Source organism: Phyllobates terribilis, unplaced genomic scaffold (assembly GCF_046119375.1).
Source record: "Phyllobates terribilis strain yellow unplaced genomic scaffold, ASM4611937v1 Scaffold_5__5_contigs__length_657084704, whole genome shotgun sequence".
NCBI classification, from domain to species: domain Eukaryota; kingdom Metazoa; phylum Chordata; class Amphibia; order Anura; family Dendrobatidae; genus Phyllobates; species Phyllobates terribilis.
In genome coordinates this window covers 638,260,953-638,287,435 of record NW_027362765.1, presented here as the reverse complement: position 1 = coordinate 638,287,435, position 26,483 = coordinate 638,260,953, and the positions used below count along the sequence as shown (strand labels likewise).

General features: G+C 45.1%; 1 protein-coding gene across 1 annotated transcript; it reads right to left on the bottom strand.

The window, feature by feature from the left end:
* Nucleotides 1–883: 883 nt before the first annotated feature.
* On the bottom strand, nucleotides 884–26,472 carry LOC141273814 (uncharacterized). The gene is made up of 6 exons (XM_073686190.1): nucleotides 26,257–26,472; nucleotides 22,800–22,941; nucleotides 7,687–7,942; nucleotides 7,486–7,583; nucleotides 7,271–7,388; nucleotides 884–3,226 (listed from the first exon to the last, which is right to left on the bottom strand). Exons 2-6 carry the CDS (start codon nucleotides 22,875–22,877, stop codon nucleotides 2,508–2,510), a joined length of 1,269 nt encoding a protein of 422 aa, XP_073542291.1. The 5' UTR covers nucleotides 22,878–22,941; nucleotides 26,257–26,472; the 3' UTR covers nucleotides 884–2,507.
* Nucleotides 26,473–26,483: the final 11 nt, after the last annotated feature.

Genomic DNA, 26,483 nt, shown 5'->3' with positions numbered 1-26,483 from the left:
CTCCTCCAAAATGGAGGTGCCCGAGCAATGTTGTTGCACTGTTCACTACTCTGCTTCAGCCCTCAGGTCCCGTTGCCAGTTACCTGCCAGATACCCGCCAGATTCCTGCCTTATTCCTGCCTGATATTCTGCTACCTGCCTGCTAGCCTGAGGTCCGACGGTCTGCCTTCCAACTCCTGTCAGTCTGTCTAAGGACCAGCTTGCCCGCTCACCTGGGAGCGCTCATCTGCTACCTGCCTGCTAGCCTACCTGGAGGCTCCGCCGTCACGTGCTGGGACCACCTGCCTGTCCAGTGACTCCTGCCCGCTCACCTGGGAGCGCTCATCTGCTGCCTGTCTGCTAGCCTACCTGGAGGCTCTGCCGTCACGTGCTGTGACCACCCGCCTGTCCAGAGACTTCTGCCCGCTCACCTGGGAGCGCTCATCTGCCGCCTGTCTGTTGGTCTTCCTGGAGGCTCCGCCGTCACATGCTGTGACCACCCGTTTATCCAGAGACTCTCGCCTGCTCACCTGGGAGCTCACGTCTACCATCAGCCGCCACAGGTCGTACCAACCCTTTACCCAGAGACTGCCCCGGTCACTTGCCGTGACCATCTGCCCGTTCACCCAGAGACTGCCCCGGTCACTTGCCGTGACCATCTGCCCGTTCATCCAGAGACTGCCCCGGTCACTTGCCGTGACCTCCTGCCCGTTCTTCCAGAGACTGTCCCGGTCACCTGCTGTGACTGCCTGCCTGGTCGCCACCCGCTCCCTTACAAGGACCGCCCCCTTGTATAGTAGCTCAGAGGTTCCGCCTCCCAGACCCGTTACACATTATAAATAGTATAAAAACAGTTGGAGCTGTTTTCCATGATCTATCTGGAATGTTTTATTAAATCAAGACACCTCCTTTAACAAACAATGTAGGCCTGTGTTTATCACCAGGGAAAAAATGAAGGGCAGATTTTTATCTGCTTTAGTTGTTAAACAAATTAAGGTTGTGTAAGACTGATCGACATCCTTATTTATTTATACACATCATACATGACATATAAACTGACACATAATATATTAAAAATGACTGAATACAGTTTAAATTAAGATACACATTACACATAGGAGGAAAGATACATATTCTTATGGGAAAACAGAACCATACAAATGCTACAACCATGTATGATAAACCATGTTATATGAGAAACAAAGGATGCAAAGAGATCAGAGCAGAGATCTTATCAGTGGGACCAGAACACTTTAACAGATAGGCCCAGGTTCAGTAACCAGGGATCTGTGTGTATTTGCATTTATAAAGGAACTATCACCAGGGCAATAGAGGCCATTTTTTGCTTTTCTTTTATTCCCACTGCTCTACTGAGTATGCCGTTTTTTATACAGTATTCTGCCATATAGTTCTACAGATATAGGCCTTTCTACTTTTGTGCTACCTTTTATGGTCATTAGAAGGGGGCATTGATAACAGAGCAGACTAAAAACACGGTGCCATAAAATCCTGTGAGCCACGCCTCTTTGGCAAAGTCCATAAAATTAGAATCAAATAAAAAGGTCCATATCTTTGGAAATGATTTCCCAAATTAAAAAAAAAAAAGCTATATACTCACAGGAGCATCGGGACTAAAAGAGGAAAAACTGGCCACTTTTGTCCTGATGACAGGTCCCCTTTAAAAGTTCTGCCTGTCCTAAAATGAGTCATCTTAAGAAGACAACCCCTTTTTAAAGATAAACCCACCACATTAATCAGCTGTGGATCCAGCTTCTCACCAGCCTTCATCATAAGGGAAAGGCAAGCCTGGCTATAAGGGTAATACAGATCTACATGGTCACTATTCTGAGGAATGGCCATCCACATAATGCATAAATATACTGGGTCTGTCAGAGTAGCTCTCGGTTTTAGTAGAGAGAGGAAGATCTCAAACTAGAGGCCTCTGAGAGGGAGATATTGACCATGGTTGCCATCCCAAGACAACTCTTTTACTGCCAATAAATCATCAACCTAGCAGACATATTTGCAAAGAATCCTTTGGGTAATGTTCCCTTCACAATTTTAGGCAAGGGAGAATGGACCGGAGGATTGAATTTCCATATCACAAGGGGCAGTGTACCAGTCATTTAATGCTCTAACGCCAGCAGTTCATGATAACCTAGTGTAGATAATGGTGCACATATAAGGAAATGGAAAGTAGTTTCCAAAGGGTAAAGTTCTTTAAATGAAAGTTCTTGTAAAGAAAGTGCAAAAGAGAAAACAATTTTTACTTATGTTCTAATAAATGCAATAATTACAGCCTTTACATGTAGCTTGAATGTTCAATAACAGCTCAGAAACAGGGATAGTTGTGAAGACCACACAACTAGTTCTCTGGTAGCTCCGAAAAGATTTAGAGGTCACTATAAACTTCATAGCTTATGGGACACTGTGGACTGTAATTCAAGGTGACAATTTAGCTTCATCATCTTGAAAGTCAATGAGCCTCCATTCATAATGTGGCTTTCACCTCTTCGTCTTTGTGGACTTTAAATAGCTATAATTCGGGGTTGTGGGCGATCAATAGAAACTCCTTCCAAGCCTCCAAATTGAGGTATTGAGGCGACTCTTGAATCTGGGTGAACTTTCTGATGTCTGACAAGATCTGACTTCTGGATAAAACATTTTCCACAATCCATACATGTAAATGGCTTCTCTCCCGTGTGAATTCGCTGATGCACTTCAAGCTGACTTTTACTTGTAAAACATTTTCCACAGTCAGGACATGCAAACGGCTTCTCTCCTCTGTGAATTCTCTGGTGTCTGAGAAGATTTGATTTTTTGGAAAAATATTTCCCACATTCCAAACACATAAATGGATTCTCCCCCCTGTGAATTCTCTGATGCTGGGCAAGATTTGATCTCTGGGTAAAACATTTCCCACAATCTGAACATGAAAATGGTTTTTCCCCTGTGTGAATTCTCTGGTGCTCTACAAGTACTGATTTCTTAGCAAAAGATTTGCCACATTCAAAACACTGAAAGGTTTTATATCCTCTATGATCAATACTTTGTGCAAGAAAATGTGACGTGTCTGGAGCGTCTTCATGATCCAAGAGCTCAGGAAGCACATTTGAAGTGGGAAGTCCTTGGAGAACATCTTGGCTAAAAGGTGGATCCTTTTGACAATCTTGTATCATATTTCTATCTTCTATTTTAGAGCTTTGCGATAAAGAGAGCGGACTCTTTGAGCTCTTGAACTGGGCATCTACAGAAAATAAACGCAATGTTTTAATCTACTGGCTTTCAAGATATAAATTAAACAACATACCTAGCAAAAAGCTTACTGTATCATTTTAATAGGGGTTCCAAATTTTCATTACCAGCTGCCTTACTGGTAATGCTCAACATGTCTTGTATCTACCAGTCTGCACTCATTGCAAAACTGGAAGGATTTTGCAGTGGTTTTTAAAAAACTTGAATAAAACAGATAAAATGAGATGCAAACAAAAGGGCACCTAAACACCGTATGATACCCCCACAGTGAATTCCTCCACACGCACAGTATGATGACCCTACTGTACCCCTCTCCCTTAATCCCCCTGACAAAAAATAGTGACCCCATCACAGTATGATGACCCTACTGTACCCCTCTCCCACAATCTCCCCAACAAAGAATGGTGACCCCATCACTGTATGATTATCCAACTGTAATCTCCACACAGCCTCCATACAGTATAATAGGCCCCGCATGGTGCTCCATACAGCGTAATGGGCCCCACATGGTGCTCCACACAGCGTAATGGGCCCCACATGGTGCTCCACACAGCGTAATGGGCCCCACATGGTGCTCCATACAGTATAATGGGCCCCACATGGTGCTCCATACAGTATAATGGGGCCCACATAGTGCTCCATACAGTATAATGGCCCCACATAGTGCTCCATACAGTGTAATGGGCCCCACATAGTGCTCCATACAGTGTAATGGGCCCCATATAGTGCTCCATACAATATAGTGGCCACACATAGTCCACTATACAGAATAGTGGCCCACATGATGTTCCTTACTGTATAATGGCCCCACATGATGCTCCATACTGTATAATGGCCCCACATAGTACTTGGTACTGTATAATGGCCCCACATAATGCTCCATACTCTAGAATGGCCCCACAAAAAAAAAAAAACTACTCACCGTTCCAACGCTTATCTGGTCTCTTCATATATCACAGTCCTACCTGTGGGCATGCGCGCCATCTCCTCAGTACTGCCACTCGCCTCAGTCCGCACGCCACACTCACCCTCCTCAGCACGCGTGCGGACTGATGAGACGGCGCACGGTCTGATGGGGTGATGCCCTGCCTGATGGGACAGCGTGCTTGCAGAGGAGAGTGGCGGCAGCACTAATGAGGAGGGGGATGGCACGCAGGCTAAGGAGAATGGTCTCGGCAGCAGCAGTACTGAGGAGATGGCGCGCGTGCCCACCGGGAGGGCTCTGCGTGACCCCTCTGGCACGCGTGCCATAGGGCAGTGGTAGCGAACCTATTCTATAGATAGGGAATCAGTGTATAAGTAGTGGACAACTTCTTTAAGTAAAATGTTCCCAACAAAAGCTTCAAATTAGTCCACAAAAAAAGAAAATCCTCTATTAACGGAAATATAGGGGGCTTCCACGTTAAGAAGGCCCTGGAAAAGCAAAATGGCTCCTTGCCCCCGAAAAGAAATTCAGCCAATTCTGCGCTCCCAAATCCAAGTGCTCCTCTCCCTTCTAAGCCCCACAGTGTGCGTAAACCACATTTTTGTAGCGATGAGAGTCCGCCAAATTTACAGGTGCGTGTCTCCAGAAGCACGAGCTGGGCACTATAACATACTGAAATTTTGACTCAGCAACATCCGCTGCTTGTTTTTGGAAAACACCCATGGAGTCCAAATCGTCACTACACCTGTAGATAAATTCCCAAAGGGGTATAATTTCCAAAATGGGGTCACTTGAGGGGAATTCCGCTCTTCTAGCACTTATTGGCTCTGTATATGGAGTCCGCAAACTATTCTAGGAAAATCTATGCTCCAGGAGGCAAATAGCGCTCTATCCATCCCGAGTCTCGCCGTGTGGCTAAGCAGTACTGTACAGTCACATATGGGGTATTTCCACATTCAGCAGAAATTGTAGGACAAGTTTTAGTGCCACTTTTACCCGCATCTCCGTGTGAAAATGTAAAATCTGGGGCTAAAACAAAATTTTAGTTGTAAAAATGTACCGTATTTTTCGGACACTTTTTTCCCCGAAAATTTGGAAGGAAAATGGGGGGTGCGTCTTATGGTCCGAACGGTACTTTACTGGTGTTGGTGGAGCGGGGATCGCAGGGTCCTCCGGCGGCAGAGGTGAGATGCGGCTGGAGTCGGGGCCTGTACCTGTGCTGGTGTTGGGTGGTGAAGCAGAGGAGCCGGGGCCTGTGCCGGGCTGTGAGTGGCGTCCGGCGGTGAGGCAGAAGAGCCGGGGCCTCTGCTGGGCTGTGAGCGGTGTCTGGCGGTGCGGCAGAGCAGCGTGTGCGGCTTCCGGTGGCCACGGCCATCTTCACGAGGCCATATTCCACGGGAAAATGGCCGCCGGAGCCGGCGCATGCGCAGACCCGGAGCTCCGGCGGCCATTTTCCTGTAGATCACAGCCTCAGGCCGCCGGAAACCGCACAAGCTGCTCTGCCGCATCGCCGGAAACCACTCACGGCCCGGCAGAGGCCGCGGCTCCTCGGCTTCTCCGCCGGACGCCGCTCACAGGCCCCAGGCCAGTCCACAGGCCCCAGGCCAGGCCAGTCCACAGGCCAGTCCACAGGCCACAGTCCAGTCCACAGGCCACAGTCCAGTCCACAGGCCACAGTCCAGGCCACAGGCCACAGTCCAGGCCACAGGCCCCAGTCCACAGTCCACAGGCCAGTCCACAGGCCCCAACCAGACACCGGCATCTCACCTCTTCTGCTTCTGCCGGGTTCCTGAGGCAGGGAATGGAGGGACCTGCGATCCTGCTCCACCACCCGCCAGGTAAGATACCTAATCAGACTATAAGATGGACCCCATCTTATAAAAAATATTTTTTTCCTATTTTCCACCCCAAAATTTGGGGTGCGTCTTATAGTCCGAAAAATACGGTAATTATTTTTTCTGTTGTGTCAATATGATCACTGCACCCAAAGCTGAATTCATTAAGACATGTAGTTTGAAAAATGGGGTCACTTATGGGGGGGGGTTCTGCTGTTCTGGCACCTCAGGGTACTCTCAAACAATTACACTAAAATCTGAACTATAATATGGCGCTAGTTACCCTCTGAGCTTTACACTGTGCCTGAAAAATATTTCTCGATTACATGTAGGGTACGCAGGAAAAATTGCACAATAAACTGAGGTCCATTTTGTTCTACTAGCCCTTAGAAAAAGTTAAAACTTGGGGCGAAAACAACATTTTAATGGTAAAATGAAATTATTCTTTCTTCACCACCCAATGGTATAAATTTCTGTGAGGAATATGTGGTGTCAACATGCTCACTGCACCCCTAGATTAATTCATTGGGGATGTAGTTTGTAAACTGAGGTCACTTATGGGGGGGTTTCTGCTATTATGGTACCTCAGGGGCTCTGCCAATGTGACATGGCACTCAAACTATTCCAGTACAATCTGGACATTAATATGGAGCTTCTTCCCTTCTGAGTTCTGCACTGTGCCTCAAAAGTAGTTTTTAACAACAGTTGGGGTATAGGGGTACTGAGCAGAAATTGCACAATAAATTGTGTGGTCTATTTTCTCCTGCTATCCTTGTGAAAATGAAAAAATTTGGTTTAAAACAACATTTGTGTGGGAAAAAGAAGCACATTACTCTGATAATGTATATTACAATGTTTCTTATTTTCATGTGTACTATTAATTTATGAAATAAAAATTAAAATGATTACTATTTAACCCCTTTACCCCCGAGGGTGGTTTTCACCTTCATGACCAGGCCAATTTTTTACAATTTTGACCACTGTCACTTTATGAGGTAATTACTCTGGAACGCTTCAACAAATCCCACGGATTCTGAGAATGTTTTCTCATGACATATTGTACTTCATGATCGTGGTAAAATTTCTTCGATGTGACTTGTCTTTATTTATGAAAATATCGGAAATTTGTTGAAAATTTTGAGAATGAAAGATCAATCCTCAAGGAGAAAGAGGCAGTTGTGGTTGGCAATGAGAATGAATAAGAATCAGCATGATTTTTCTTTCAGTATCTTGCAGGGACACTGGCTCGTTTCAGTATTGAGAGGTTATTACTCACCCCGGCTAATAGCTACAGGAATTTTTTCCTCCTTACACTGATGGTCGTTCCTCACGCACATTTCTTCTTGTGCTGCTATGACTTCAACTTTAATATTGATCAGATCTTCACCCCGATTCTATATGTGGAAGAAATAATAAGCAATCGAGAAGTCCAGTATAAATCATTATTACATGAATCCATACAAGATTTATAGAAATCTGAGTTCGATCTACCTGATGCTTCAAATGCACATTTTTCTTTTCCACCGGGCAATCTTGTGAGTAATAAGGATTTGGACATTTCTCTTGTAGATTTCTTTTACTGGATCCATCTATGGGAGACCCATACACAATGAGTGAATACATGTGATGAGGATTGCAATGAGAGCAGTTTTGAGGCTCACCTAAAAACACCCACAAAAAGTCTTCTCTTACCCAGTAATGTGACAGGCTCGTTCTCCATGACATCACTGTAGAAGTCTCTGCTTTCCTCTATATTCACGCCAATCGTGTTACTGTATGCTCCAGCAGCGCTCACCTCTCCAGTCAGCAGCTCTATGATCTTGTGGGTTAGTTCTAGGACCTTCTGCTCATTGTGAGGGCTCTGGATCATTCCCCATACTTCTGATACATAGGGATTGTTCCAAGGTGTCATATACCTCTCAGATGTCTTCTTCACTACTGTGTAATCCTGCATATGACAAGAAAAAGAGACCCTAACAAATTTTTGCATACCAAACATGGACAAACATAAGAATGGGCCCGCAGAAGAAACTGGCTAAACAGCAGTTCACACACATTTAAAGTACCACAATATTGCAGTATGTAGAGAAATATCAGTTCTCCCATGTAGCTCAGCTTGTAGGAGAGCTATACAGGAGGACTATCATAGCAGTTGCGATCGCACCATGGGCATCCAACGGAAGCTGGTGACTATGCGCACCGTCATTTAACTGCCGCTGTCAAAGATCGACAGAGTGGCATTTAAGTGCTTAAGCTGCAGCAATTGGAGCAAGCTCTGGTTGCTGCACCTTGATCACGGCCTACAGAAATTACTTGGATGTATTTGTAAATATATATGCATAAATTATGCAAATCATGTAATGTAAACAAAAAACACATAAAATAAAACACAATTGCACAGATAAATTATAAGTAAACCAAAAGCAGAATAAATATAGAACAAAAAATGTAATGTAAACAAAAAGCATTAAGGATGAACCAACCATCCATGTGGCCATGGAAAAAAGACATGTCAGATTGCATACCAGAATGTACAAGAAAAGTTTTCTTAGCGACCTTTGACAAAAATGTCCGTCATAGGTCATTAAGGGTTGAGTGCGCTGGAAAATGCCTCCATAAAAAAAGAAATCTAGCAAAATACACGCTCTCAAAATCAAATGCCCCCCACCTTCTCACTGAGCCCTGAAGTGTGCACAGACTGCAGTTTGCTCCTATACACACTGCTCAAAAAAATAGCGGGAACACTGAAATAACACATCCTAGATCTGAATGAATGAAATATTCTCATTGAATACTTTGTTCTGTACAAAGTTGAATGTGCTGACAACAAAATCACACAAAAATCATCAATGGAAATCACATTTATTAACCAATGGAGGCCTGGATTTGGAGTCACCCCCAAAATTAAAGTGGAAAAACACACTACAGGCTGATCCAACTTTGATGTAATGTCCTTAAAACAAGTCAAAATGAGGCTCAGTATTGTGTGCGGCCTCCATGTGCCTGTATGACCTCCCTACAACGCCTGGGCATGCTCCTGATGAGGCTCAGTATTGTGTGTGGCCTCCACATGCCTGTATGGCCTCCCTACAATGCCTGGGCATGCTCCTGATGAGGTTGTGGATGGTCTCCTGTGGGATCTCCTCCCAGACCTGGACTAAAGCATCCGCCAACTCCTGGACAGTCTGTGGTGCAATGTGACGTTGGTGGATGGAGCGAGACATGATGTCCCAGATGTGCTCAATCGGATTCAGGTCTGGGGAACGGGCGGGCCAGTCCATAGCTTCAATGCCTTCATCTTGCAGGAACTGCTGACACACTCCAGCCACATGAGGTCTGGCATTGTCCTGCATTAGGAGGAGCCCAGGGCCAACCGCACCAGCATATGGTCTCACAAGGGGTCTGAGGATCTCATCTTGGTACCTAATGGCAGTCAGGCTACCTCTGGCGAGCACATGGAGGGCTGTGCGGCCCTTCAAAGAAATGCCACCCCACACCATTACTGACCCACTGCCAAACCGCTCATGCTGAAGGATGTAGCAGGCAGCAGATCACTCTCCACGGCGTCTCCAGACTCTGTCACGTCTGTCACATGTGCTCAGTGTGAACCTGCTTTCATCTGTGAAGAGCACAGGGCGCCAGTGGCGACTTTGGCAATCCTGGTGTTCTGTGACATTTCTTTGGAGGGTCGCACAGCCCACCATGTGCTCGCCAGAGGTAGCTTGACTGCCATTAGGTACCGAGATGAGATCCTCAGACCCCTTGTGAGACCATATGCTGGTGCGGTTGGCCCTGGGTTCCTCCTAATGCAGGACAATGCCAGACCTCACAATAGTGATTAGGGAAGCTGATAAGGGTGGAGGAATCGTCATACAAAATCATGCCGATTACCTAAGGGAGGCATACAATATACTCTCGGGTGAGAGCTATTATGGGAAATTGGATATAGATCCCTCAAAAATTTTTAAGGAGAATTATGACAGCCTGATTAATAATGCCTTCAAACAAACCATCTTAAATAGAAAAGAAAAACGATTTTTAACCAAATAAACACCCGAATAAGGTCTTATTTTATCATCTACCAAAGGTCCATAAAGATCTATTGAATCCACCAGGGCGACCAATTCTATCAGGCATAGGATTTTTGACTTGTTACCTGTCACACTACATAGATCTGTTCTTACAAGAACAGGTCAAGAAATTACAATCTTTCCTGCTAGATTCTAGTCAACTCATCACAGAGTGTAGAAATGTAATATGGGAGGAAGACTGCATATTTATAACCATGGATGTTAATGCACTCTACTCTAATATAGAGCATGATTTGGGTATACAATCAGTTGCATATTATTTATCAAAAATAACTGAAAATGCCAGAAAAACAAAGGGTGTTTTTGTTGGAAGGTCTAAAGCAGGGGTCTCAAACTCAGCTGGGCATATGGGCCGCACACGGAAAAACATTTAATTTGAGGGGCCGCATTATTTGCATGACAAAGTGACATTTTTAGTGATACCATTTTATTTTCTATACACCTTTTGAACTGGTCCTCATCTTGAAGACATGGTCTCCCCCACCAGGTCCCCCATATTGCAGACATGGTCTCCCCTCCAGGTCCCCCATATTTGCAGACATGGTCTCCCCTCCAGGTCCCCCATATTTGCAGACATGGTCTCCCCTCCAGGTCCCCCATATTTGCAGACATGGTCTCCCCTCCAGGTCCCCCATATTTGCAGACATGGTCTCCCCTCCAGGTCCCCCATATTTGCAGACATGGTCTCCCCTCCAGGTCCCCCATATTTGCAGACAAGGTCTCCCCTCCAGGTCCCCCATATTTGCAGACATGGTCTCCCCTCCAGGTCCCCCATATTTGCAGACATGGTCTCCCCTCCAGGTCCCCCATATTTGCAGACATGGTCTCCCCTCCAGGTCCCCCATATTTGCAGACATGGTCTCCCCTCCAGGTCCCCCATATTTGCAGACATGGTCTCCCTCCCAGGTCCCCCATATTGCAGACATGGTCTCCCCCCCAGGTCCCCCATATTGCAGACATGGTCTCCCCTCAGTGTGAACCTGCTTTCATCTGTGAAGAGAACAGAGCGCCAGTGGCGACTTTGGCAATCCTGGTGTTCTGTGGCACGGCCCGCGTGTTTGAGACCCCTGGTCTAAAGTTTATTTTGGAGCATATTGTGTTCACCTTTCAGGAACATCAGTATATACAGCGGCTTGGCACTGTGATGGGGACTCGGGTAGCCCCAAGTTTTGCTAATTTGTTTATGGGGAACTTTGAGTCCACATCACCAATCTGCCAGCCGCCATATTGCCATCATATAACATATTATCACCGCTATATAGACGACTTGATCCTATTTTGGAAGGGTGAAGAGAAGACGGCACTAGAGTTCATTAGAGCAATGAACATGAATACATGAATACCTGGGGAATCTCCTTCTCTGTAGAGTTAAAGAAAAAAATAAAAAATTTTGAACCTAGAAATTAGCCATCAAAACAATAAACTCATTCCAAAAATTTTTTTTTTTTTTTTTTTTTAAAAAGGAAAAAGATACTAATGGCTTTTTGGATTATCGCAGTTCCCATCATCTTAAATGGAAACAAAATATTCCTTTTAGTCAGTTTTGTCATATCAGAAGAAATAATACCAATTATAACGACTATATAGAACAATCTAAATTATTGTATAATAGATTTATGGATAAAAAATTCCCTAAAAAACTTGTTATGGGGGCGTTTAGATCCAATTTAGAAAAAAATCAGGATGAATGCCTGAGCAGGAAAGGGGTTAAAGAATATCAAAAAACAAAGGACAAAAGGGGAGGAAAATAGTGGGAAGTGGCGATATAATTTCATTACTGCCTTCAACAGTGACAACATCCGAATAAGAAATATTTTAAACAAATATTGGCATTTGTTGAAGAAAGATCCATTTTTAAAAAATTGTATGCCACAGAAGCCCGGGATTACTTTTTGCAGGGGTCATACAGTTAAGAGTATTCTAGCACCAAACAACCTCAGAAAAACATCGAACAAGGGACAAAAAGCAACAAATAAAGAGAAAAAATCTTATAAAAAACATATAGATGTAACACCAGGGGTGTATAGATATGATTCTAAGAAATGCTGTAGTTGTAACATCATTGGACATAATAGCAGATCCATTACATCCTACAGCACTGGAGAGACGTATGAAATCACACAGAATTTAACATGTGATAAGGACTATGTCATATATGTGATCACGTATGCCTGGGGACTACAATATGTGGGCCGCACAACACAACCCTTGCATGCCCGCATGTATGGCCACAGGTACAACGCCAAAAATGGAATATTAGAACATAGACTATCTAGACACCTATGTTTAAAACATAATAAACAATTTAATGTTATTGTCACCCCAATCGAACAAACAAGTTCAAAGTGTTTAAATAGAATACAAATGCTTAACCGGAAAGAATCCTTTTGGATCTTTCGATTAAGAACATTATATCCTGATGGGCTAAATGATGTGGTAGAAGGGGTTTAGTTAAAAAGGAAAGGAATAAATGAAAAAGGTAGGAGGGAATGGAAGCGAATAGAGAAAACCCCACCACATAGGAAAAGGAAAGGAAAAAAAAAAGATTTTTATAGGTTTTTTTTTTTTTTTAAGTTTTTAAAAAGATTTAAAAAGTTTTTGGAAAGGGATAGAAAAGAAAAGGAAAAAGGAAAAGAATTTAAACACAAAGGATAAGAATAAAATATATAAGCAGTAACTTGAGTAGAAAGGAAAAGAAAAAGAAAAAAAGAAAAAAGAATAAAAGTTTTTAATGAGATATAAATTTTATACATGACATTGAAAATTTATTATTTTTTTTTTATTAGATCCATTCAGATTAGTTTTTAATGTTTATACTTCTATGTTTGTAAAGCTATTGATAAAATGGGAGTGAAAGAGTTAACACCTTGGTAAAACACACACCCAAAAATGATATGTACTGACTTTATTTATAAAATGCACAAAGCAGTAGTAGCCTATATGTAATACGTGAAGAAGGCTCATGAGAGTTGAAACGCGTTGTATGCTATGCTAATAAAATTTGGTTATTTAATATATCACCGCATCCTAACTACTGTGTTCCGGGAGCGCATACCACCTGGAGAATAATTACCATATTTTTCAGACTATAAGACGCACTTCTTTCCTCCAAAATTTTGGAGGAAAGTGGGGGATGCATCTTATAGTTCGAATACTATCTCCCTGTATACACTGTGGCTCTGCGTGGTGGGAGGTCTGGGGGAGCAGCAGAGGGGGATCAGCGGGGCACAGAAGGCAGCAGCTGACTGCTGCAGCCTGCGCTGTGCCCACTACTAAAGAAAATGAGCAGGGAATATTCACTTTCCTTAATAGCCGGCACACTGTACAGCAACGCGGCTCCTGCTGCGCTCTGCGGTCTGTGTGCCCGCTATTAAAGCTCATGAATGTTCCCTACAACCCACTCCCATGGGTTGTAGTGAATATCCATGGTCTTTAATAGCAGGCATACTGACCGCAGAGCGGCAGCAGGAGCTGTGCTGCGGTACAGTGTGCGCGCTCTCACACTATGTGAGGGCGCATAGCATTGACGCCATGCGTGCCCTGCCATGCGCGGCTCACACAGTGAGTGTCAGCAGCAGAGCGGGACAGCGCTGCAGGAGAGAGGAGGGGAGTATGATTGTTTTTTTTGTTTTTTTGTGGGCAGCAGGATGGGGGCTCAAGGGGTGCAAGGCATACCGGGATGGGGGCTCAAGGGAAGTCAAGCATACCAGGATGGGGGCTCAAGCATACCGGGATGGGGGCTCAAGGGGTGTCAAGCATACCGGGATGGGGGCTCAAGGGGTGTCAAGCATACCAGGATGGGGGCTCAAGGGGTGCAAGGCATACCAGGATGGGGGCTCAAGGGGTGTCAAGCATACCAGATGGGGGCTCAAGGGGTGCCTAGAATACCAGGATGGAGGAATCAAGGGGTGCTATGAATACCAGGATGGGGGGATAAAGGGGTGCCATGCATGCCAGGATGGGTGATCAAGGAGTGCCATGCATACCAGGATGGGGGCTCAAGGGGTGCCATGCATACCAGGTTGGGGGCTCAAGGGGTGCCAAGCATACCAGGATGGGGGCTCAAGGGGTGCCAAGCATACCAGGATGGGGGCTCAAGGAGTGCCAAGCATACCAGGATGGGGGCTCAAGGGGTGCCAAGCATACCAGGATGGGGGCTCAAGGGGTGCCATACATACCTGGATGGGGGCTCAATGGATGCCATACATACCAGAATGGGAGATCAAGGGGTGCCATGCATACCAGGATGGGGTATCAAGGGGTGCCATGCATACCAGGATGGGGATGAGGGGGCCATACATACCAGGATGTGTGATCAAGGGGTGCCATGCATAAGAGGATGTGTGATCAAGGGGTGCCATGCATACCAGGATGGGGATGAGGGGGCCATGCATACCAGGATGTGTGATCAAGGGGTGCCATGCATACCAGGATGGGAGATCAAGGGGTGCCATGCATACCAGGATGGAGGCTCAAGGGGTGCCATGCATACCAGGATGGAGGCTCAAGGGGTGCCATACATACCAGGATGGGGGCTCAAGGGGTGCCATACATACCAGGATGGGGGCTCAAGGGGTGCCATACATACCAGGATGGGGGCTCAAGGGGTGCCATGCATACCAGGATGGGGATCAGGGGGGTGCCATGCATACCAGGATGGGGATCAGGGGGGTGCCATGCATACCATGATGGGGTATCAAGGGGTGCCATGCATACCAGGATGGGGATGAGGGGGCCATACATACCAGGATGTGTGATCAAGGGGTGCCATGCATACCTGGATGGGGGCTCAAGGGGTGCCATACATACCAAAATGGGAGATCAAGGGGTGCCATGCATACCAGAATGGGAGATCAAGGGGTGCCATGCATACCAGAATGGGGGATCAAGGGGTGCCATGCATACCAGAATGGGGGATCAAGGGGTGCCATGCATACCAGAATGGGGGATCAAGGGGTGCCATACATACCAGAATGGGGGATCAAGGGGTGCCAAGCATACCAGGATGGAGGATCAAGGGGTGCCAAGCATACCAGGATGGGGGCTCAAGGGGTGCCAAGCATACCAGGATGGGGGCTCAAGGGGTGCCAAGCATACCAGGATGGGGGCTCAAGGGGTGCCATACATACCTGGATGGGGGCTCAATGGATGCCATACATACCAGAATGGGAGATCAAGGGGTGCCATGCATACCAGGATGGGGTATCAAGGGGTGCCATGCATACCAGGATGGGGATGAGGGGGCCATACATACCAGGATGTGTGATCAAGGGGTGCCATGCATACCAGGATGTGTGATCAAGGGGTGCCATGCATACCAGGATGGGGATGAGGGGGCCATGCATACCAGGATGTGTGATCAAGGGGTGCCATGCATACCAGGATGGAGGCTCAAGGGGTGCCATGCATACCAGGATGGAGGCTCAAGGGGTGCCATACATACCAGGATGGAGGCTCAAGGGGTGCCATGCATACCAGGATGGGGGCTCAAGGGGTGCCATGCATACCAGGATGGGGGCTCAAGGGGTGCCATGCATACCAGGATGGGGATCAGGGGGGTGCCATGCATACCAGGATGGGGATCAGGGGGGTGCCATGCATACCATGATGGGGTATCAAGGGGTGCCATGCATACCAGGATGGGGATGAGGGGGCCATACATACCAGGATGTGTGATCAAGGGGTGCCATGCATACCTGGATGGGGGCTCAAGGGGTGCCATACATACCAGAATGGGAGATCAAGGGGTGCCATGCATACCAGAATGGGGGATCAAGGGGTGCCATGCATACCAGAATGGGGGATCAAGGGGTGCCATACATACCAGAATGGGGGATCAAGGGGTGCCATGCATACCAGGATGGAGGATCAAGGGGTGCCATGCATACCAGGATGGGGGATCAAGGGGTGCCATGAATACCAGGATGGGGGATCAAGGGGTGCCATGCATTCCAGGATGGGGATGAGGGTCACGTATACCAAGATGGGATGGGGGCCACTTATACCAGGAAGGAGGGACCATACATACCAGGATGGAGGATATTAACAGAATTGGGGGACATTACCCCAATACCAGTGTCAGCAGCAGACTCCTTCCCCTATAACAGGGCATCATGACCATATTTTTTGCTTAAATATTTTTTTTCCTATTTTCCTCCTCTAAAACCTAGGTGCGTCTTATGGTCCGGTGCATCTTATAGTCCGAAAAATACGGTACATATGTCTCCACTAGACTAAAAGGCAACATTTCAAGTACAAGCATTCAAGAAATGTGGCAGTTGTGGCAGTATTGCGGCCTGTTGGGCGTTGGCTGCGTATTTGCGCTTGCGTTCGAAGGACTGGGGAAGGGACAACTGAACGCTGCGCTGGGACAAGGATGCGGACGTGGTTGCAAGGGCGGGAGGCATCTTCGCCTGTGCCATGGACAGGGGATTGTCGTGCACGCACAACAGCGGAACACAGACACTGTTTCTGAACCCTGGCGTTTAAACTAACTAGTCGGGAGCTTTGCTGTCATATGCCTGAACATGCTGGTGGTGGTCAGGCTGGTAGTTGTGTTTCCCCTGCTGATGCTGGCATGGCAGATGTTGCAAATGGCCTTTTTGGGGTTAACGTGACAGCCTTTAAAAAGAGCCAGACTTGGGAAGACCTAACAGATGGACTGGCAACTTCCCTCGCGTTGGTGTTCAGGGGAACAGTTGCCTGCCTTGTGTCTGTGGCCACCCCACTGCTTGTTCTTGCCTGTTGTGGTGCTATGCTTCCCTCCCCCTCTGAGCTGCTGTCCTCGCAATGCATATCACCTTGCCAAGTTGGGTCAGTGACTTAATCGGCCACCACCTTGTCTTACACTTCCGCACCCTGGTCCTCCTCCTGAATTTCTGGCAATGGTGTCTCATCATCATCCACCTCTTGCGACAGTAATTGCACTTTCCCACCGTTTCCTTCGTGTGATTGTGGCTGCTCAAATATTTGGGCATCGCTACATATGATCTCCTCTTGCCCGGCTTGAAGCGGGCCAGGCAAGAGGCCCGAATCTATAGTTGGAAAAGTGAACAGCTCTTCGGAGTGTCCAAGTCTAGGATCACTTGTCTTCGGGCATAGAGCATGGTGGGAGGAAAGAGGATCAGGGTGAGGAATATGTGGTCCAGACTCACGGCTACTTAGACTGGACCATGTGGAAGACAGGGTGGTGGTGGTGGCAGACTGACTGGAAGCCTTATCTGCTATCCAACCAACAACCTTTATACACTGCTCTGGCTTCAATAGTGGTGTTCCGCGCCCGTAATATAGGATCATGTCTGATGTCCACAGTTTTAGGCAGTGGCCGTATTGTATTGGTCAGTGACCAAGTGTGAATAAGATTGAACAACACACAACTGGCAGACTTTAAATGGAGTATAATATTTGGCACGCTTCCAAAAATGTCAGGATTATTACTGCAGTAATATCGGCTCACATCTGATGACCACAGTTTTAGGCAGTGGCCTTATAGTATGGTATTGTTCAGTGACTAAGTGTTAATAGGTTTGAAAAACACACAACTGGCAGATTTTAAATGGAGTATAATATTTGGCATGCTCCCAAAAATATCAGGATTACCACAATAATAATCGGATCACCTGAGAAGATGGACAAGTTTTTCTGCTTCCACAATACCGCAATGCTATTAAAATCAAACAAATCTGGCTGTATGCTGCTAACAAGCAAATGGAGCTTGTATGTTGTATTATATTGCTTTTCAAGCAAATAATCAGGATAAAGAGCAAAAAGAATATTAGCCCTGATATCTAGAGCTATCGATATCAGTAACAGCAGCAGACAGAACATGCTATGGACCCTATTCTGTTGTATACACTCTCCACACAAACTATGCCTGTCTAACTCCTGCTATCATCTGGATTAGTCCTTAGAAGGACTGTTAGCTGAGATGTATATTGCTCTGGAATACCTAACTAAATAACTGCCAATTCTCTCCCTAGCTCTGCAGCACCTCTCACTTCTCTGCTTGTCTGAAGGGTAGACTGAGGAGCATAGGGTCACCGGGTCTTATATAGACCCGATGACGCTATGTGGCCAGCCAATCACTGCAATGCCACAACCAACATGGCTGCGGCATTACAGTGAGTGGCAGGCAATCCCCGCATGTTTATACTCTGTGCCAAACATGCGGTGGCGGGGACCCAAGCTCCCGCCCGAGCATCCCGGAAGTATTCGCCGAGTGCTGAGCATCTCGAACAGTGAGATGCTCGGGCGAGTATCAAGCACTTGCGAGCACGCTCGCTCATCACTAAATGTGACCATTGAAGGTAAAATAATCTAATGCTAATAAAAGAGCAATGTCCCCTAATGAAGGACTGGACAAGATGTCACTATCACCTTCATGGTTCTTTTCCTTTTTTAGGTTTATTTCTATTTAATTGCAACCTCCAGATCTGATAAATGCCAATTCATGGTGGCTTTTAATGCTGATGTTATAAGTATATTGCTTCTTTTCTTAATATTTATTCTTCTCTTCCTACCAGGTAGCAGTGAGTGTAGAATATATTACTGCAAGGCTGTGGAAACAAATCTTTCCCAGTGGACTAACTGCATAATACTGGGTTTCTAAAGTATGAGACTGGGTACGTTTATGTTGTATAGTATTTCCAGACAGGTGTCTTCACCCCCTTTATTAAGGTGGATTTCCCATACAGATATATCTGGGGTCACCTCTTTTTTATGGTGTATTTTGCATACAGCTTCTCTGGGGCTCAGCTTTTATTATGGTGAATTTCAGCATTTCCTATTACAGGATGGTGAGCGTTTCTGCATCTCCCTGGCAGAAAAAAAGTATGCGGATTGTACATGTGGATTGTACATGCGTTCTTCCTGCCAGGGACATGCGGATGTGAAGCGTTCTTCACATGCATTTCCGCATGCGGGTTGTCAAGCGATTTTAGCATCACTTGGAAAGTGCTTGACTACTTGGTCACACTATATAAATCCATGCAAACAGCATGGATTTTATATTGTGTGACCAAGTTAGTTAAAAAAAAAAGAATAAAAATGGCTAGCCGCCGGGGAGCCAAGACGCATCACTAAGAAGACCGGGGGCCATCAGAAGGCGAGTATAAGGTCATTTTTTATTTTAATTCTTTTTTTTTTTTTTTTTTTACAGGTACTATGGTACCCGGGTCTGGATGAGAGTCTCCTCTTCTCCAGACCCGGGTACCATCCGCACATTGAATCGCTTAATACCCCCATGTGCACGTGTAGTCATGAGGATATTAAGCGATTCAATGCAAGTCAATGGCGGCAAAAACGCCGCGGTTACGCAAAATAATTGGTTGTGCTGCAGATTTTTCCGCAATGATAATCCGCAGTGGAAATTTCTGCAGCATGTGCACAGCATATTCTACCAAGCGTTTAAGAGTTTCTGCGGCAGAATTGCCGCTGCGGAAATGCTTAAAAAACGCATAGTGGGCACACAGCCTAACAATCCAGTACCATGTGATCCCTGCTGAGATGAGCTCATAGAAGCTATACATCTAATACAAGTATATTATAAAAGCTATTGTTTTAAATAGCTATGATATATATAATTGGAGGTTAAAAAGTAGTGGAAAACCCTGTAAAGTGTCAAATGGCCTTTTCATGGGGGTTTAGGAGTCAGGTGGAAGTTGCAGGGGATTCTGCATGTAGGGCGGAGCACAGGATGTGTGCTTGGTGCACTTTTGGAGGAGGGGAGTTTATCAGGGGTGGAAGATGTCAGGAAACATTTTTCCCTCCCCCCACCCTGTTAGGGTAATCGCTGCGAATTGGAAGAAGCGCACTTGCGCTGCATGCAATCCGCAGCGGCCAGATGTTACAGCATAGTGGATGCGATTTGTACAAATCCCATGCCCACTATGCGTCTCCGTGCACCCGCGGACACGGACATGGACATGCGGCGTGTCTTTCCAGACCTCGGCATGTCAATTTCTCTTGCAGAGACGCTAGAGAAATTATATCAGTGCAATGTATAGGATGATGTGAATCTGCATGGTTCAATGAACACATGCGGATTCACCTGCGTGCAGCGCTTTGGACGCAGCATAGAGAATGTTGCATTCAAAGCACTGCCAATATCGACTGAATGCACATACCCTTACAATCATTTCTAAAGTTGTTTATTTCAGCTTTACTTGTATGGTGATGCATGTCTTATTGTATTTTTTGTATTAACTGTTATACAACCCCTGGCAAAAATTATGGAATCACCGGGCTCGGAGGATGTTCATTCAGTTGTTTAATGTTTTGAAAAAAAGTAGATCACAGACATGGCACAAAACTGAAGTCATTTCAAATGGCAACTTTATGGCTTTAAGAAACACTAAAAGAAATCAATAAAAAAAATGTGGTACTCAGTAAGGGTAATTTTTTTTCAGACCAAGCAGAGGGAAAAAATTATGGAATCACTCTGTAAATTTTCATTTACAAAATGTTATCTGCTTTTTTTCAACAACATTAAACAACTGAATGAACATCCTCCGAGCCCAGTGATTCCATAATTTTTGCCAGGGGTTGTATATCTTGTTCCATATCTGATTCTATTATGTATTTAAACAGCTAAATTTGCTAAGTCCAAGGAAAGAGCAATCCTTCAGTCATGGTTCCCTAGAGATTTCCTCCACTAGGGGTTTTTCCTCTCCTGAGCACTGTAGGATGACTCTTCGTGAGTCAGAGGTCGGTGGTATGTAAGCCCCTTGCTATAATGTTTACAGGGGCTCTAATTTATATGTTCAAACCATTGAATTAATAAAAAAAAGTGTCTAATATGGCTTTAAATTTATCTTGTGTGTGAATTGTCACAGCTGTGGTTTAGGAGTCAGGTGGAAGTTGCAGGAAGTTACAGTGGACTAATCTGATCTAATAAAGGATGTAAAATCTCATGGTGGTGAACAGGCTTGGCTATGGGGAGCCAGCCTGAAGGATGTGGTATGGTATTGCTTTCGGCTATCCGGCCTAGTAAAGTAGGACGGACAGATGGGATATCACAGTATCCGGGAATCCCAGCGACCAAGGACTTCACCTGACTCCAACTATGGTTGTATAATCCTGTGATTTAACTAAAGCTGTGGCCATTTTGACATACCAACGCGTGTGTTTTGTGTACTTATTAGGGTTAAGTTTTACCAGAGTTATGGTTTGTTTAATGGGGGAGTGAGGGTCCATCCTGTCCCATATCCATCAGTCATAATCTATGGATCTTGGCTTTTAGTTGAGATGAATCTGTGCTGCACTTTATGCACATGCTCAGTAGTGAGTGCAGTGCCGTGGAGTCGGAGTTGTGGAGTGGGAGGTTTGGCTTACCGATTACACAGCCCTGGACTAGTGCCAATACTCCCATGATGTATATAGCCTTTTTTCACCCGAGAGACTCATCTTTTAATATTTTATATGCCATTGTGCAATTTAAATGGAATGTGTCACCAGGTTTTTACCACCTAACCTGAGAGCAGCATAATGTAGAGATAGAGACCCTGATTTCAGTGATGTGTCACTTGCTGGCCCGCTTGCAGAAGTTTAAAAAAAAAAAAAAAAAAAAAGAAGAAACTTTTGTATCAGCAGGAGATTATCACTAAAGGATTAGTAAATCTGCTGCCAGATAATCAAGCATATTCACAAGATGTCTAAACACGACACCGCCACTGATTGGCAGCTTTCTGTGTACACTGCATAAGTGATACATCTCTGGAATCAGGATCTTTGCCCCTACATCATGCTGCTCTCAGATGGGGTAGCAAAAACATGCTGACAGATTCCCTTTAATAAAAGTTCAATTCTATTTTTACACATTGGCTTTCAGTGCATTTAATTCGATAGGTTTATATTGCTTGCTATGGCGCATTGCAATTAACTATATTCATGACTTTGGTGGCCTGGGGCTTATTTTAATCTTTTATTATTTACACAGCCTATGCAACACCTTTGCTATATAGGTTTACTAATGTGCATATAAATAGTTTGGGGAGAGGAAATCCTGCAGACAAATTTCCTTTAACACGTTTGCTGCATCCAATGTTGATTAAATTATTCATGGTGCTTTTACAGTAAAGTGTAATGTATACTCTGCTATTCTATAGAGAGACATACAACAACAAAACATTTATTTAAAGTGAATCTGTAAGTAGGATCAACCCTCCCATGCAATCTATTTGGGCATTTAGGTCATAGGAAGCTGAATAAAATGATTGAAGGCCAGACACTAGTGATGAGAGAGCGTGCTCGTTTAACCCTTTAAATGAGCACGCTCGGGTACGTAGTTTCGGCGTGCTCAGAATTTCAGTTGCAGCCGCCGCAGCTGCATGTGTCGCGGCTGTTATCCGAGTGTGCTCGTTAAAAGGGTTAAAAGAGCACGCTCGCTCATCACTACCAGACACTGATCTGCATGAGAATCTGCCTCCAGAGCTTTTTTTTAAATGACAGGGGGAGCTACCTGATTGTGATATGTAACTGACACAGAACAGTAGAACTGAACTTTGTCTCATAACAAACACATTAGCAGCTTCAGCTCTCACATCTCTGCTGTATAGTAACAATATTACAACTCTGCCTGTGAGATGGAAGCTGAGAGGAACCTGCAGATGTGTCAGGTATAATCACACACAGCTCTGCAGTGAGATCAGGAGAGCAGACAGCGGCCATTACACATCACACTGGGAACGCACCCATTTATTCTTTGAATTTCCTCACCTCTCCAGTAAGCAAATAGATAATTTCCAAAGTAAGTTTTAAAATCTTGTTGGTCATTTTTTGCCTGTCTTTATCCATCCTCGGCGTCAGTCGAGGTAATGGGTTGTCACAGTTAACTGGCAGTAATCTGATCTGCAGGAACCTGCGAAGTAAAAAAAGTGATTAAACAATTCTGTGAGAGAAAACAGCTTGTGAGGCAGCACACGACTGCTTGGAAATGTTGCCATGGTTTGTACAAATAAACATACACAAGGATGCGATATCCAATCAATTTCTACACGTGTGAGTTTAAAGGAGATCACAAGGTGTTCCTATAAAGTAGAAAACGGCAGTCCCACAGGACAGATAAAAGTCTTGAATTTCCCTGATGAGCCGCGTGGGTCACATATTGGGTACAAATAAACTGTTAATGAACATGGCTACGAAAAGTAGGTTATGTAGTAGGTGTCCAACTAAAATTGCTCTTCAACTTTTCTCTCCTCTTTCTTCCTTCTGTGTCACTGTCCTGTCCAAGTATGCAATATTGTTTGCTAATACTTTGAATTTTATAATGTTATTCTGTAATTTTATTTTTGGAAAGATGTAATAAAAATTCAGTTATATAAAAAAAAAAAATTACCATGATGAGTTGCTAAGAAAAAAACCATTGCTAATGCCTGGTCCTTGCTACAAGACAAAGAAAAGGTCAGGAAGCTAATAGGATGCACTCGGCAGAGAATAGCAGACCTCACAGAGGACCTGTCACCCTCCTAATGTCAGCATCCTAGAGCATCTTTTCTTACAACTCTGTTGTGACTAGAAATGTCTGAGCACATTGACAACTAGGTGTTATCAGTTGTGCGCATGTCTTTACACTGACACTGTCCAATCCGTGCTCACAGTATCGCTATTAAGAAAAAAAAAATCTGTCAGCAAGTTTTTGCTACGGTGTCTGAGAGTTGCATGACATAGGGGCAGAGAGTCTGATGCAGCACTTACTGGGTTGCTCCATGCAGTTTTGGTAGCGTCCTTGTTTTCTCTGCTGTAGATGTAGCAGTGGTCAGAATGCTGAGCAGTTTATAACACCGCTCACAGCCCGAATTGGCAGCTTCCTGTGTAAACTGTGCACTGTAAGCAAGCTGCCAATCAGTGGTGGCGGCAGGGTTACACAGATTAGCCGGACTAGCCTGCAAGTGACACCTAGTCAGGCAGTGATAATCTCCTGCTGACAAAGCACTGATTGTACTGAAACTACAGTAAGCTGCTGAGCAAGTTACACATCCCTGGAATCAGGCTCTCTCCTGCTGCTCTCAGATTAAATAGCAAAAACCTCCTGACAGATTCCCTTTAAGAGACACACCACTTTGACAAGAGGAATGATAACACCCAGTTGTCTATTTATTTTTATACTTCTATGAAAAATAATAGAGGAATGGCACAATCCGGAGTTATAATTGGCAATGCTCCAGAATTGTTATTCCATGGCACATACAATTATTAAACCAGACTTTTCAGGTGCGCATTAAGCTCAATATTACCATTTCCTATACTCTAATGTGCACACCCTGCTATCTGCTGCTTGTATCCACCATTGACTGTACATTGTTCCACACTGAGAAAACAAAGAACCACATTGGGGAAAATGTAATTGCTAAGTGTTAAAATATTGACTTGTACTCAGTAAAGTTTTATTGATTGGATGGACTTTAGCCTTCTCATCACTAAAAGTGGTGAGATGATGGAAGAATAGCCACTGAATATCTGCTCACATTAAACTCAGTCATTAGGGAGTTTTTATTACTATTATGTTGATGTCTTGTCCTTAGCATCACCCTTCAAAAAACAGATCAGAGGGGTCTGACACCCCCCCCCCCCCCCCCGCACACAGTCACCAATTAGCTGTTGCCAGCTCTAGCAGCAGTTGGATGTAAAGAGTCTATGGAACAGAACCCCACAGCGCCATACAATGTTAAGTGGCCACAGTGAGGTACTGCACGCCAGCTCCAAGTGAAATAAGTGCAACTCAGTGAAGTGACTATATATACACTGACTGACCTTATCATCTTAAACATTGGAAATCAGTGACCCTTACATTCACTGCTATATATATTCAAGCAAGATTTATTGGCTTGTTGTGACCAGATGCTGCAGTTTGCGTAATGTGATGTTTACATTCTTTACAAGACACAATTGTACAATCTCCAGCACACAGGTACATTTTACAGCATATGACAGTAAACTCTATTCCCGGAAGCCATTTTTCAACATGACGACGCCAGACTGCATGTTGCTCGTGCTACTGTGTGGCCTGGGGTGTCTCCAGACTTGTTTTCCATCAAGAACATCTGGGTCGTTATTAGTCATCAACTGCATAGGGAACTGCCAACAGTGGATCTTGATGATTTGCCAAAGTGCATTCAGCGTACTAGAACAGTCTCCAATTATTAAAGAGATTGTCCACTACTTTTACACTGATGGCCTATCCTTAGGATAAGTCATCAATGTCTGATCGGTCGGGGTCCGACACCCCCACCGATCAGCTGTTATCGGCGGCCGCCGGCTGGAAGTTCTCACTTGCAGAGCTGGGGATCTACTTGTAGTGACTGCTGCAGGGTACTAGACATCCTCCTCATAGGAGCTGGATGTGCAGTACCCAGCCTCCGCCGCTACAAGTAGACACCCAGCTCTGCAAGTGAGAACTTCCAGCTGGCGGCCGCCGATAGCAGCTGATCGGCCGCGATCAAACACCCCCGCCGATCAGGCGATGATGACCTATTCTAAGGATAGGTCATCAATGATAATGTAGTGGACAAGCTCTTTAATAACCTCACTGATAGCAGACAAGGTGTGTGAGTAGATGTATTTCTGCACGCAGGACCCATATTCTTTGACTCTCTACCCACCTACCTGGGGAGTGTGGATACAGGACACCATTACTTATTTGTACTAGTGGTGTAGCATATCAGTTTTAATCTTTGAATTCATATTTAATAAAGATTATATATTTTATCATCACTGTTCTATGTATGAATGCTTTGCTGCACCCCTATTAGGCATTTGTAACTTTTGACAACCTGTTACCCTCAATGACTGTGTGGCATGGAGTTATGTCCTTTTACATGGCTGTGCCCCTCAGACCCTGTGGGGGCCTCAGAGGACAGTAAACCTCGCTCACTCCTGTCTATGAGCTGCTGCAGTATTGCCTGCCCCTGCCCACACTGCTAGCTCTGCTTCCCTCATTCCTGCACTATCCTGGGAGGCCTCAGACCTGCTGATGACAGTCTGGAAAGCTGCTGACACTATCTGCCCAGCTATAGCCATTGCATGGTAGGAAGCGCTCACTGAGGAAGCACAACTTTCATACTTCTATCTACTAACACGGTACATAGATATATACATATGTGTGTGTGTGTATAAATACATGTATACGCACAGAGACACAGCATGTTATTAATTACCACAAGTCACCCAAACTTACCTGTAGATGTTCACTATCCTAGTGACTGCAGGACCTGTGATGATGTCATAGTCATGTGATCAGTCCCAGCGGGGAGCCTTTGCACTTCCTGTCAGGTGACCAGTGTCCCATTACCTGGCTGCGCCAGCACAAGGTCCTGCAGTCACTGAGATGGAAGCGCAGCAGGGAGGTCATGGTGCTGTGCGGCTTCTATGGGGCTTGTTGCTTCCATTGCTTTCCTTCTTCCT